We start from the raw sequence: 14,532 nt of genomic DNA on the forward strand, positions 1-14,532 counted from the left end.
ATTCAAGGTACATATAGTACATATACATATACACATATATACAACACACTAGTTACCTTCCACTGTAATTCAAATCTTGGTATCCTACATGAGTAAGTATTGAGTACGGACGCTGAGATAAAAACTTCAACAAGGCACCTGCACACAGTACCCTTGCCTCATTGTGTCTTCGGTCCAAGCCTTACTGCATAAGCGATAAAGGGGTATCCCGGTTCCCCACATCTGCCAGGACCCTGCAATACCAACTTCTTTGGATTTCTCTCTTCTCAAACCATAATTTGGCCGAGTGACTGACCTGTCCATATGTAAAGCTACTGCATAGGAACCCCAAACTGGAAGCTGACCTCCAAAAGTGGGAGAGGAGGATTTCTGGCATGTGCCCTCTGGGGAAGTTCCCCAAATTTCCAAGAAGGGCTTAGCTTGTTTCCACAGCAGGGTTTTAAAACTAATACCTCCACTCTGATAATCTTACCACCATAGAAAATACTTACTGTGTCTAAATGCATGCCTCAGTCAGAAGTGCGTTCTCCCTCCTCAGAAATGAGCAGTATTTTCTTTGTACTTCTATAAGATTTCCCACTTTTTCTTATATTATTGCCATCCATGCACATCTTAACTCCCCACTACATTATAAACTCTTCCGGGACCCAGGTCACACTTCATACATCTTTCTCTGGTTTCCCTGAACATCTAACAGAGAGTCAGTTAACATCTAGGTATTTATGTCTACAGAGGGGTGGCGTATTTTTTAATTTGGGAAAATGTTGCTTCTTCTCATTAAATGGAATAGTTTCTCATTATTGTAAGTTCCCCTTTAAGAAAATACATGATTTGTGGGGTGCCTGGGCAGCTAAGTCCATTAAGCAAGTCTGACTCTTGGGTCTTGGCTCAGGTCATGGCCTCACTGTTCATGAGTCCAAGCCCCACATCGGGTTCTGTCCTGCCAGTGGGGTCCTGCTTGAGATTTTCTCTCTTCCTCTCTCTCTACCCCTCCCTGTTCATGCTTGCTCTCTTTCTCTCAAAACAAACAAACAAACAAAATACTTTAAAAAGAAAATACATTATTTTCATCAAAATATCCCACTACAAGAAGGAACAAAATGTATTCTAAAATTCTACTTGAAGGGCTCCTGGGTGGCTCAGTCAGTTAAGCATCTGACTTCAGCTCTGGTCATGATCTTACGGTTCATGAGTTCAAGCCCCACATCAGGCTCTGTGCTGACAGCCCCGAGTCTGGGGCCTGCTTCAGATTCTGTGTCTCCCTCTCTCTCTGCCCCTCCCCCACTCACACTCTCTCTCTGTCTCTCAAAGATAAATAAATGTTAAAATTTTAAAAAAATAAAATAAAATTCTACTTGCATACCAAAGATCTGTTGAACTTGCTGTAACTGTTTTCAAGGGCACTCCTCAGGCCGTCATTACTGTCATGCAGTTTCCGGTTAGCTGTTCTACAAAGCAGATAAATTAGATAGATAGATAAGGAAAGTGGGGGTGAAAATCACTGCCTTTGCAGGCTCTCATGTTCATTCTATGGAATTACTTACCACCTCTTGCATCTTTGTACCACTCCCCTTCAAACCTCATCAACTGAGATCATAATTCATTACTAGAACTACAACTTGGTGAATCACCTCTCTTTTAAAGGTTTGGAGGCATTTAAGGAAGGAATTAGCTATGCTGTGGAATCCCCTCCCTCAGGTAGGTTCACAGTGTGAGTAGGTTTCCTGCAGGTCTCTGTTCCCTAAGTGCCTGGACCCAGCTGGCCCCCTGCGCATGTCCCAGCCAGGTGTGGATACGATGTGTTTTATCACACTTCTTTCTCCTCCTGGCTATTCCCACGTCCTACTCATGGCCTGCCACTGCCCAGGTACCAGTTAAGGTTCCAATGTTGACTGTGGATTCAAATCCCAACACAGGCATGTACTTTCCATATAATTTATGGGAGTCATTTAAGCCGTCAAAGCCTCGGCAACCTCTTCTAAAAAATGAGGACAATAACAGAGCCCCTGCCTGAGAGCAGCCAATCTTTTCCTACTGAAGGCTTATCCACCCTTCAGATCTCAGCTCAACTGCTGCACCTGCCAGAACACTTTCTGGACCTTCCTGGTTAGGAGGAAGCTCTGTCCTGTATGCCCCTAGGGGACACGTCCCTTCCCCCTGTCCCACCTCCTCTCCAGCATTTTATGTTTATTTCTATAATTATTGATCAGTTTCCATTCTCTTTCCCTAGATGAGCCCCATATCTAGAGAGACTTTTTTTTTTCTTTTTATTTTTACTTGTACTCCATCCTCAGCTCCTGGAACACCTGACCCATAAAAGGTAATGAATGTAAATCTGCTGAATGAATGAATAAATGAATGAACAGAGTTACTATGTCAACCCTGTACCTGCTACAGGTGAGAATTAATAAGCATTGTAAATGGTGAAAAAAACAAAACAAAACAACAGGGGCTCCTGGGTGGCTCAGTGAGTTAGGCATCCGACATCGGATCAGGTCATGATCTCAACGTTCGTGAGTTTGAGCCCTGCATTGAGCTGACAGCTCAGAGCCTGGAGCCCACTTCCAGATTCTGTGTCTCCCTCTCTTTCTGCCCCTCCCTCACTCACACCCTCTCTCTCACTCTCAAAAATAAACATTAAAAAAATTTAAAAACAAACAAACAACAACAACAACAACAACAACAACAACAACAAAACTTGGCAAGCCTGACCTTACTTCCTTTGGGAAGACAAACCAGAAGAAAATACCTGGATAGAAAAGAGAGCAGGGTGGAGGAGGGGAAGGTTTTGTGGAGAAGGCCCTCACAGGCTAGAATTATAGTAACTCAGGAGCGAAGATGACAGGGTGGGTATAATATTTCCAGTAGGGTTAAAAAAAAAAAAAAAAACCTAAGAAAAATAGCCGTGTCATCAAGAACAATACACTGGGAAAGAATGATCCTTTGTACCTGGTGCTGTGGCATGAGCTAACAGGACTCCTGACCACCTCTGCTGGGCTGCAGAGGAAACCTCTGAGGTCACAGCCCTTAGTCTTTACAGAGGTATTATAACATACCACCTGACTTGCGAGGGATTTTAGAAAATTATACTCTAGCCTCTGGATTTGAATAGTTTACTTAGGATTAAAAGCATGAGAAAACCAAGTGGATGTGCTGGAGGCAGCATGGCAAGAAGAAACGAGCATATATCCGCAAACCCAGTATATGGCAACTTGTGTCAGATGTGGCACGGCTCTTATTAACAAAACATTAGGAAAATGTAGATGTAATGAGCATTTTATATGAGAACTTACTGGAGTATTTCAATTTGCCTCTCAAGACTATTTCGATCTTCTGTGTACTCTTGGATTATTTGCAGATCCCTGTAAAATCATATTTTATGTTTGAACAAGAATTAGGTATTCAGTCCTGCCTCACCTGTACCTATCTTCCCAGACCCCCTTTCTCAAAGATGTGTCCCTGGCCCTGGTTTTCTAGCTCCCTGCGCTTCCCGCGCTCCTGCTCGGTTCCTCTGTGTCGTCAGCACATCCCCTCTGCTTCCTGTGCAAGTTTCTGGCTGTGTTCCTCCCAGAACGTCATGACCCCTTCCCTTCTGCTAAGTCCACTCTCCCCAGGCACTCATCACCAGTCCCTTCAATCCAGCCTGCTCTCTCACCTCTGACCCTTCCCTGCTTATTCCCTGCCTTACACAATCCCAACCCAGCTACCTTCTCCTGCCTTGTGATTCCTTCTCCTCTCCTTGCCTGGGCCTCCCCTCCTCACCCTGGACCGCAGAGGAGTCCACAGGACCAGGCTTTCTCCATCTGCTATAAACCTATGCTCAGAGATTCCTGTTGCTTTATTACAAAGCCCTGGCTGCCTCCCCATAACGTCCACTGAAAACAGCCACTCACCACCAGCCCATATTCTACCCCCATTCCTAAGTGGACAAATCCCTAAGCTTCCAAAGACTCTGAGGCTCTCAACTTTTGTTCACAATAACCTGTCTGCTCACTCTCTTGATGATAAAGCTCAAAGTTTCCCAATGGACTATAGGAATTTAAGTTCCTTAGTCAACAATTCTGGGCCCTTACATCATAGCCTTAAATTAGCTTTTAAAATTTTTAATTTTGTTTAACTTTTATCTTTCCATTCAAAATATCTTTTTCTGTCCAAACGTCTGAGCACTGTTCCCCAAACAGTCTTATCTGTCCCTATGTTTGTGCCTCTGCCTTGGTTACTGCCTCACCTGGAACATCTCTGAGACTCTCTTTTTCCATCTGTGAAATAGGAATACTAAAAGTCCCTATGTCATAGGATATTCTATGGACTGAAAGAGTTAATACTAGTAAAGTACTAAGTACGGGCGGCAGACGGTAATGCTACTTTTGTTACTTGCTGATGTTGCCCCTTCAGCCAACACAAACCAACTCCTTTCAACCTCAATGTCTCCTCTTTAATAAAGTTTTCACTTCTTCTGAATAAAAAGTACATTTTGCCTACCATCACATGGCAGTGAAGCCCACCTGTAACACTGCTGCTGGTATTGTTCCTGACACTGCTTAGCTCTCACATTAACTCTGTCATCTTTTGGCTTTGAATCTTTCTCAACAACATTTGATGTTCTCACAGAGCAGAGACCACATCTTTGCTTTTTTATGTATTCTACACTCATAACTCCTTATTTAGTTTAGGAGCCTGTGTACAGTAAGTACTTGCTTCGCTGCTTTTCATTACAGGACTTTAATTCTGATTAAAGTTTACAAGCAAATAAAACAAAAAGCAAGATAGTTTTCCCAAGTGTACATGTTTTATATATATGAGTGTGCATATGAATGTATGTGTATGTGTATACACATACATACATGTATGTATTCTGTGCATATATCCATATATGCATTCACATGCAAGGGTGTGTATACAAATACATGCATTATACATTTGCACACCTTTACCTATATAAATATACAAATATATATAAATGCATGTGTTTGTGTGTGTGTGCGTGTTAGGTCTTGTGTTAATAACACCACACTAATAAGACTAAAGCATATCAAAAGGAAATGACTTACTAATAAGATGCTACTTTTTCCCCTTTCATATGTTGAAGGGCCAGGATTCCCACCTTCGAAGCACCTTAATTAGCACTGACTCCTGACACTTCATATTCTTCTGGTCTCAATAATTTAAGTATTTGTTAAGTCCTGCACTGTCCTAAACACTCAATAACTAAACTAATATGTTTGTTAAAAAAATTAAAACACAAAAATCACCAGGAAACATGACACTGAAAGTGAAAGCTTTAGAAAGAACATATCAGCAAAAGTTAATAAATAACTCTTTATTTATTTCAGTTATTACACAGCTCAGCTTCATTCACATGAATGGTCATCAAAACAAACATTCCACTCAAACTAAAGAGTAAAATGGAGAGTTTCATACCTTTCTGAATTCAGACTCTGATCAGCATAATCACTTTTCAAAGCATCTAATTCACTCTGAAGAAAGGCTATGTTTGTCTGTGCTTCTAAAAGATCTTTCTTAACTTTCTGATTTTCCTGGAGAAGAGGAACAGCACGGGCAGTTAGATTCAGGAGTGTCTTCCACCTGAGAGAGTCAAGTGCAGGGGAGCCTCGCGCACCAACCTTACCCCTCCACCGTTCTTCCAATCTTGGTATTCCAACAAACTATCAATTCAAGGTGATTTAAAATTATTATAAAGTATTAAAATCTCAAAGAACTAAATCCTTGAAGCTGTTCTTTTTTTTTAATGCTTGACATTTGGTGCCAAACAATAGTCAAGACCTGATCATGAGGTCCTTTAACATATTATTGGCAAATAAACTCCAATCAAATACTTAAACATCTGTTTTACTCAACGAGAGCTACAAAAATGCTGACAAATATTCTGTGAAATTACTAGTACCTGTTACCAAGTAGACTGCCTAGTTTTTATAATAAATCCTATCACCTAATGTTTGTAAGTTTTGCACTTAAAAATAAACTAGTGTGGTTTAAAAAATGTCCATATTTTTCAAAAAAAAAAAAAACCCAAACCATTGGGGCCTTCTGGTTTAAAATGATGGACTGAGCACTATTCTTTCCCTTTTGAGACCCCATTAACATGAAATACCAAATAACATGAAATAAACCAATACAAGTTAAAAGAACGGAGGAGGGGTCCCTCAACCATTCAGTGAATTAAACACATTTTTGGAAAATGGAAACTGGATGGAAATATGCTAAAGGGAAGAGAACAGGAGCAAAGGAGGTACAGAAGAGGCAGAGTTGAAGGTTCTGCTATAGAACAAAGGAGGAGGCAAAGGAGAAGACAGTTGGAAATGGGGCTAAAAACAGAGATTAAATTTTTATATTAAGGCACACCCCCCCCCCCAAGGCCATCCCCTTTATACTAGCAAATAATAGCAGATAGTTGATTCCCAAGGCAGTAATACAGGGCATGTCTTTTAAAAAATAACTGGAAGACCCTGATACTGTTAGCTACAGCTTCTCGATTATCCATACCCCACTCATTCCGGTAATCAGGGGTCCCACAGTCTGACAGTCAGCTTCACACACAGAGCTCCTAGGAAGACTCTCTTTCAGGGAAGAGGCCTTGAGGTAAACAGATCTATTTACCTAGCTGCACAGGAATCCTACACCAGCGACCTTTTAAAATGCTCAGAAATTACAGGATGACATAAGGGGAGCAAGTCTGAAAAACAATCACTCCAATAAGAACTGAAACTTTATGGACTCCAAAATTAATATTTTCAAGGAGAAAAACAAACTCCATGCATTGGGAACAATAAATAAGAACCTGTAAGGCATCAGTGGATGATATCATGAAGATGCCAGAGTTGGGTTTTTTTGTTTGTTTGTTTTACAAGAAACCAAAAACTCAACCAGAAAATCCAAGAAAAACAAGCAATTCCACAAGAAAGTCATGATCCAAGTACAAAGCCAACTAAGATGTGGCAAAATTTGGAACTGCTGGTGCATTCCACTTTGACCATAAAGCTGGGAGCTTCCCTTCTGAACGGGACGGAGTAATGACTACAGAGAAAGAAAGGCACTTCTGCACAGCCAGCTCACTTCTGGCTCTGCAATGAGAATATTTAGACTCATAATAAAGGAAATGCTCACTACTGGCTTTCAAGAGTCCACCTAAAAACAAAATAAAGACAATTTTAAGGATGGTAACAAAACAGATGCAAATGCTGTCAACTGCGGCAACAGAAAGAGCAAAGGTATGGTCAGCAAAAGATGGGAAAGGGACAAAAAGAGGAACGCTGGAGGAAGAGAAGGGCATTAACAGTCATCCTACAAAGCCAGGGACACAGATGGAGTTGAAGTTGTAAGAATACAGAGTTAACAATTTCAAGTTCAAGGGCGATGCCATTGAATGAAAAGTAAAAGCATTCACAATAGGGGGCACCTGGGTGGCTCAGTCACTTAAGCGTCTGACTTCCACTCAGGTCATGATCTCACAGGTTCGATTTGTGAGTTCCATTCAGAGTTCGAGCCTGGGGCCATGTGGGGCTCTGCACTGACAGCTCAGAGCCTGCTGCCCCTCCCCCACTCTGGTGCACACGTGTGCACATACTCTCTTTCTCTCTCAAAATTAAATAAAAAATATTTTTTAAAAATCCAGAGGAATGGGGGTACATGGGGGGCTCAGTCAGTTAAGTGTCTGACTTTGGCTCAGGTCATGATATCATGGTTCATGAGTTTGAGCCCCACATCAGGCTCTGTGCTGACAGCCCAGAGCCTGGAGCCTGCTTCAGATTCTGTATCTCCCTCTCTCTCTGCCCCTCCCCTGCTCGTGCTCTGTCTCTCAAAAATTTTAAATGTTAATAAAATTTTTTTTAAAGTCCAAGGCAATGCTTTATACTTAAAAAAAAAAAACATTCACAATAGTTGGGGTATCACTGAGGATAAAAGCCTGAGTAACACCCTTGGTCAAAGGTATGTCAAAGACTTTCTCTAACTGCGGTATTAATTTCTCTCTATGCTTCCATCCCTGGAACACTGAAATAACAGCATGATTATGTCTAAGAAACAGTCATCTAAGAGAAAATGTATTTCTGTAAGTGAAAGTTGATTCTTACCATTGATAAATCATAAATTTGCTTTTTTAATGCAGCCACATCTTCCTTTTGACTTATGTGTTTTGACTGTTCTTCTAGCTGAAAAAGCAAATAAAAGTTGTGCATTTTGCAAACTCGCTTTGAATTGCTTCAGTTAAGTTTCTGAATATCCGTAAGTGTAGATACAGGAATTCTGAAAGTCTTCAATTTTCAACTTTATCAGTCATTAAACTACATATAACTCATGAGGATTTGAAAATTTGCTTTAAATAATTTAAATAATTTCAAGTTCCTGAACTTGAAAAAGGGGTTTTATCGTTTAATGAACTTCCTTCGAAACAACTGAAAAGTCCTTTTGGGAAACCTTTCAAATATTCAGCAACCTACCTTCACTTTTTCAGTTATGCTACATAGGAGTCTGGACCTTTATATTCCCCAAGAACTTTTATCTGTACTTTTTATCTATCCTCTATTATAATTATTTATGAAGGCCTTAATTCTACCAGAGTCTAAGATTTTTAAAAGAGGGTTAGTGTCAGATTCAACTGTTTTCTTCACAGCGATTTCAGTAAATGCTTATTAAAATAACTGAAATCAATAAAATGTAAGTATGACATAAGGCTAATGAATACATACTTGAGCTCTGCTTTCTGGCTGACTTATTAGTATATGAATACATACACAAACTATATGAATACATACACAAGCTTTGCTTTCTTGTTGACTTGCTAGTATTACCAGACTAAACTGGCTCAGGAGCATCTCTAACATGGACAACAAAAAATATCTTCCCTACAAACAGCTTACTTACCCGGAACCTTAGGGATTTGTGGGTTTCCATTAATTGAATAGTTAGGTACTGATCTAAAGGAATGCTGTATTTCATCAAGTCTAAGTCAAAGGCTAAGTAATCTGATGCTGGACTTTCTTCATCTTGCCAGACATCATCAACTAAAGATTTTCACACAACTATGCCGTGACTGCCGCATGGCAGACCACACGACTGTAACTAAGAAGAGCTCTTGATTTTATAAGAGGGATGTCAACTTCAGAGAAGAAAAACTGTGTGTGTGTGTGGGGGGGGGGGACCTAGCTCCTCAGCATCAATGGCATAAGGTAATGGCAACTGTAACCAATTTGTAAACGTTTCCATAGTTCTTTAAACCCTTTAATGTTCTTACCCTACGACCCAGCAATGACACTACTAGGTATTTATCCAAGGGATATAGGAGTGCCGTTTTGAAGGGACACATGCACCCCAATGTTTATGGCAGCACTATCGACAACAAAGTATGGAAAGAGCCCAAATGTCCATCAACAGATGAATGGATAAAGAAGACGTGGTATGTATCTGTATGTATGTGTGTGTGTGTACACACACACACACACACACACACACACACACACACACACAATGGAGTATTACTCGGCAATCAAAAAGAATGAAATCTTGCCATTTGCAACTACGTGGATGGATTATGTTAAGTGAAATTAGTCAGAGAAAGACAAATATCATATGACTTCACTCATAGGAGAAATTTAAGATACAAAACAGATGAACATAAGGGAAGGGAAGCAAAAATAATATAAGTGAGGAGGGGGACAAAACATAAGACACTCTTAAATATAGACAACAAACTGAGGGTTGTTGGAGAGGTTGTGGATGGGGGGGATGGGCTAAATGGGCAAGGGGCATTAGGAGAACACTTGGGATGAGCACTGGGTGTCATATGTAGGGGATGAATCACTGCAATCTACTCCTGAAATCATCATAGCACTATATGCTTAGATGTAAATTAGAAAATAAAAAAAAATAACAATAAAAATAAACAAATCCTTTAATGTTCCCTCACATAAATCATTGCTTGCTCTCTTACAGAACAACCCTCAAGCAGGCAAGAAGTCTGGTGTGAGAAAGCACAAACTGTGTACCAAGACGACTCCCTTGCTTATTGGCTCTGTGACTCTGGACAAGTTACTTCACTTCACAAGGAACTCAGCATCCTTACCTGTGAAAGTGGGAGATTTACCTATCCTCAGAGAAAGTTTGAGAATTAGATTTAAAAATTATGAAAAGGAGCTTAGTAAATCATGAAGTCAAGAAAGTATTGGTTATTACGGTTAAGCAAGACGGCCAATGATTAACCCCATTTTACGGATGAGAAACTAAAGATAAGATAAAGAAGCCAACTGTCCCAGGTGTTACAGGCAGAAAGTGGCATAGTCTCCATAAGAACTCAGGTCCCAGGCTTCTGACTCATGCTCTTCGCTGACTATTTGGTCCTCATCATATGCCTTATCATGGTAAGAAATTTTGTGTCTTTCTTGTGTAACTTTCTCTTAACCTAAAGATTTGGGAAGGCATGAGGATAACTGAGGACAGGGGCTAGGAGAATCTGTGATTTTGGCATAAACAAAGGATTGGTCCATTCAAATTCTGTAATGCAAGCATTATGTATGGTCTAACGACCTTTGGAAATCAGAGAAAAAGGGTGACATCAATAATAATTTCCCAAGAAGGCTATTGGGGAAAATTTTTAATAATTCCAGAGGTTTGAACTGCAATAGCCCACAAAATACAGTTAACTGTCCCTTAATCTCATGAATATAAACATTGGAAAGAGCTTGAAAGGTTATCGTATCAACAACCAGAGAAGCAAAGTGATGTGCCAGAATCCACGATACTACTTTCAGGGATGATTATTTTTTAAGTATCCATTTGCCTTTTAGCCAAGATATTTCCACTAGTTATGGAGACAATCCACATGCGAGAAGCGGATCCCGTACCGTGCTGCAGACAACCCGTACCCACAGGTGAGAGCCTGTTTTAAGAATCTCTTGCAAACTCTGCACTCAGTGATTTGAAACTATTCATGGTGGGAGTATTCACAGCATAGAAATTGGCAAATGTTGCAGATTCCTCCCTTTCCCCCTTCTGCCTCCAGAACCAGTTAAGTATCTACCAGCACATGACTCGGTGACACTTAACCTACTCATTAGAAACCAAACACAGCAAAGGCCAAAACCAGTCACACCTTTGCTCACATTTCACCTCCTACTGATCTGAGGTCCCCTAGATCTGGAACTTTCTACATAGAAGAAAGTATTTACTTCATTTAATGTTCACTGAATACTGACTGTGTACCTTGCAGTAAGCTGGGGACAGGCATACAGGAATACGTGACGAGTAAAGACAGTACCCCTCCTGTCATGAGCAGAGTCCACTGAACGTGTGGGAATTGAGGGCACCTGAGGAAGGAAAACTGGGGCTTGATGGACAACTGTTCAAGGGATCAGAAATATTTATTAGATCTGTGTGCAGAAGATAGGTTCCCCTTGGAAACAGAAAAGGAAATCAGGGATCTTCAAAAAAAACATCTTTCCAGAGAGTGCAGTTTGACTCTGAAATCTGATTCCAACTGCTGCTTTAATATGATTCCAAATGTTTTTAGTTGCCAATAATTAAACACACCGATATACTGAGACTATTCCTAGAAGCCTCACTGCCACAAACCTACCTTTCTGAGTTTCTTTATTGTCACCTGTAGATCCCCTACTTCTGTTTCATACTGACGTCTGAGGTCACTGAGGGCTTCCTCAGCTTTACGTTTTTCCTAAAAAAAAAAAAATTATTGATTAAAAAAATTTTTTTTAACATTTATTCATTTTTCAGAGACAGAGACAAAGTGTGAGCGGGTGAAGAGCAGACAGAGAGGGAGACACAGAATCCGAAGCAGGCTCCAGGCTCTGAGCTGACAGCACAGAGCCCAACGCGGGGCTCAAACTCATGAACCACGAGATTACAACCTGAGTGAAGTCAGATGCTTAACTGACTGAGCCATCCAGGTGCCCAAAAATTATTGATTTAAATAGGTTCTTCAACACCTCATAAAGCAGGAAATGTTTTGTGTCAAACTAAGGCTGACCCCAAGTCTCCCACACAGGGAGTATGAGAAGGGATGGAAGAAATAAATCAAATGACTCTTCTGGAACTAGAACCTGCAGGAGTGAAAGAAGAGTGGAACACTAGAGCCTACGTGCACACATCAGCTGAAGAGACACCTCTATGACTATTACCCACATTGTGATGGAAGGCCATAGCACATCAATTAACTAGCTAAATTAATTGTTGCTGTTATTAATTAAAAGATATGGCAACAGCCATGGGTCCAAGTGCTTGCCTGAACCCTAGCATGTCATCAGGGCCTAGGAAGGTTTGGTGGGTTTGTCCTTTTTTCCAAGAGCTCACACATTACCTGAATTCAAATCACATCACCTACACATTGCTATGCTAAGTGCTTCCACATGGGCTCATACTTCCCAAATGTGTCCTATCTGCGTCAGAGAATGGCAAGGGGCACCCCAGGAGGTCAGCTCCTCCCAAGAGCCCAGGTATCTTCAGATTTCCTTTTTCTCTTAACAAAGTATGTAACTTTATATCCTATGTTTAGTATTCAAATCAAGTTTTATGTTAATAACCAGTGAAATTGAGTGTACAAATATCCACTGAGAGCCTACTATACACCAACAGTCCTGGGCACAGAGGAACAAAGCAGGAGCAATGCAGACAAACATGCATCCTGGTGGGGGAAGCCAGGAAACAAAGATGACCTCTGGAAGTACTGCTAAGGAGAAGCTAACGATGAGATGTGACAGGAAGTGAGTTAGATGGGGGTGAGGTAGGGCACTCTCTGCATAGGAGACCTGACCCCATGTCTAAACACCTGCCTGAGATCCAGGGTCTTGCTGCCCACTTACTGGCTGTCTAGCTGGGACAACTTACTTGGTGCCTTACTGGATTAAGGGGAGGACTGTATTAATTATCCAAGTAAATTAAATAACCCATATAAATCAAAGAACCCACATAAATTAAATATTCTATGCTTAGGAGAAAATATATAGGAGAAGAGCAACATTTTCACTCATCATAACCTTTGCCTGAGTAAGCCTCCCGACTTTATCCAGCTTTACAGGTGAGGCAGCCAGTGTCGCCACTTCACGGGTGGGATGAAGATGTGCAGACTCCCAGTGAGGCACCACCTTGGACAGCCTTCCTGCCATCAAAATGGACCCAGATGTCACTAGGCAAGTCTCCTCACTAAATCCAGGGCCACGACCCCAAACATAACAAGTTTTACAGTTTAAAAATATTTCATCCAGAGCTCAATACAGGAAATTATCACTGTGTAGCTCTCTCCATTCCCAACCTGTCACAGGTAGATGTCAAGAGATCAGATAGGAGGTCATCGCAGCAACCTACGTGAGACGTGGCAGTGGTTTGGACCAACTCATCACAAACTTCCAGGAAACTGAAGGGGAGGGAAGCCTTCCCAACTCATTCTATGAGACCACCATTAGACACATCAAACACATCAAAAGAAACTATAAACCAGTATCTTTTATGAGCATGGATGCAAATATTATAAAGAAAATTTAGCAAAATGAATTCAACAAGATATGAAAACAAAAATACATCATAACTGAGGTTTATCCCCAGAGTGCAAGTGTGTTTTAATACTCGAAAATCAATGTGATTCACCACACTGATATTCTAGAAATGAGAAAAACCATGGTCATTTCGATAGAGACAGAAAAAGCATCTGCCGAAATCCAACCTTCCATTCCTGATTGGCACAACAACTCTTAGCCACCCAGGAACCTGCTCAATTCGGTAAAGGGCATCTATGAACAACATGGACAAGGATGGCTGTCTCACCACTTTTCTTCTTCTAACCACTGCAAGTAAGGAGAGAAAAATCAATAAAGTGATTGTTCACATCAGAAGTAAAGAGAAGTAAAACTGTCTTTATTCATAGATTACATAACCAGCTACCTAGAAATTCTGATGGAATCTACCAAACAAGCTACTGAGTGTGAACAAGGTAAACAAAGGCTCCAGGGTACAAGATCTACATGGAAAACTCAAATGTGCTTCTGTAGATTCACAATCAGAAATGGAATCTTCAACAACACTGTGTAGAGTAGCATTAAAATATCAAATACATAGGAATAAATCTGAGGAAAGATTTATAAGATCTTTATACTGAATACTACAAAACATTGCTAAGAGAAATTAAAGACGACCTAAGTAAATGGATAACGCATCAGGCTTATGGACCAAATTATTCATTATTGTTTAGATTCCATTTCTCCCCAAATTGATCTATGGATGCAATGAAGTCCAACCAAACCCCCAGCAGGTTTTTGTTTTGTTTTTTAGAAATTGACAAGCTGATTCTATGGAAATTAAAGGATCTAAAATAGCCAAGACAAGACACCTTTGAAAAACTAACATTACCTGACTCTGAGACTTATTATAAAGTAATACTGTAATATTGGCCTAAAGCAATCAATGGGGCAAATCAGCAGGCCCAGAAATAAACCCACACAAATACAGTAAACCAATTTTGGACAAAGTGCAAAGGCAATTCAGTGGAAAACAAATAATCTTTTCAACAAATGA

The 14,532-nt window shown here is 40.5% G+C and overlaps 1 protein-coding gene across 3 annotated transcripts in view; it reads right to left on the reverse strand.

Moving 5' to 3' along the window:
• RASEF (RAS and EF-hand domain containing) overlaps positions 1-14,532 on the reverse strand; it is an 82,142-nt gene that overhangs the window by 28,424 nt on the left and 39,186 nt on the right. For all 3 annotated transcript variants that reach the window (XM_042964743.1, XM_042964742.1, XM_015539985.2), the window contains exons 4-8: positions 11,588-11,683; positions 8,091-8,168; positions 5,422-5,537; positions 3,294-3,362; positions 1,364-1,448 (exon numbers count right to left, since the gene is read on the reverse strand). In XM_042964743.1, coding sequence (XP_042820677.1) covers positions 1,364-1,448; positions 3,294-3,362; positions 5,422-5,537; positions 8,091-8,168; positions 11,588-11,683 — 444 coding nt within the window. The remainder of the gene's footprint in view (positions 1-1,363; positions 1,449-3,293; positions 3,363-5,421; positions 5,538-8,090; positions 8,169-11,587; positions 11,684-14,532) is intronic.

This window comes from Panthera tigris, chromosome D4 (genome assembly GCF_018350195.1).
Source record: "Panthera tigris isolate Pti1 chromosome D4, P.tigris_Pti1_mat1.1, whole genome shotgun sequence".
NCBI classification, from domain to species: Eukaryota; Metazoa; Chordata; class Mammalia; order Carnivora; family Felidae; genus Panthera; species Panthera tigris.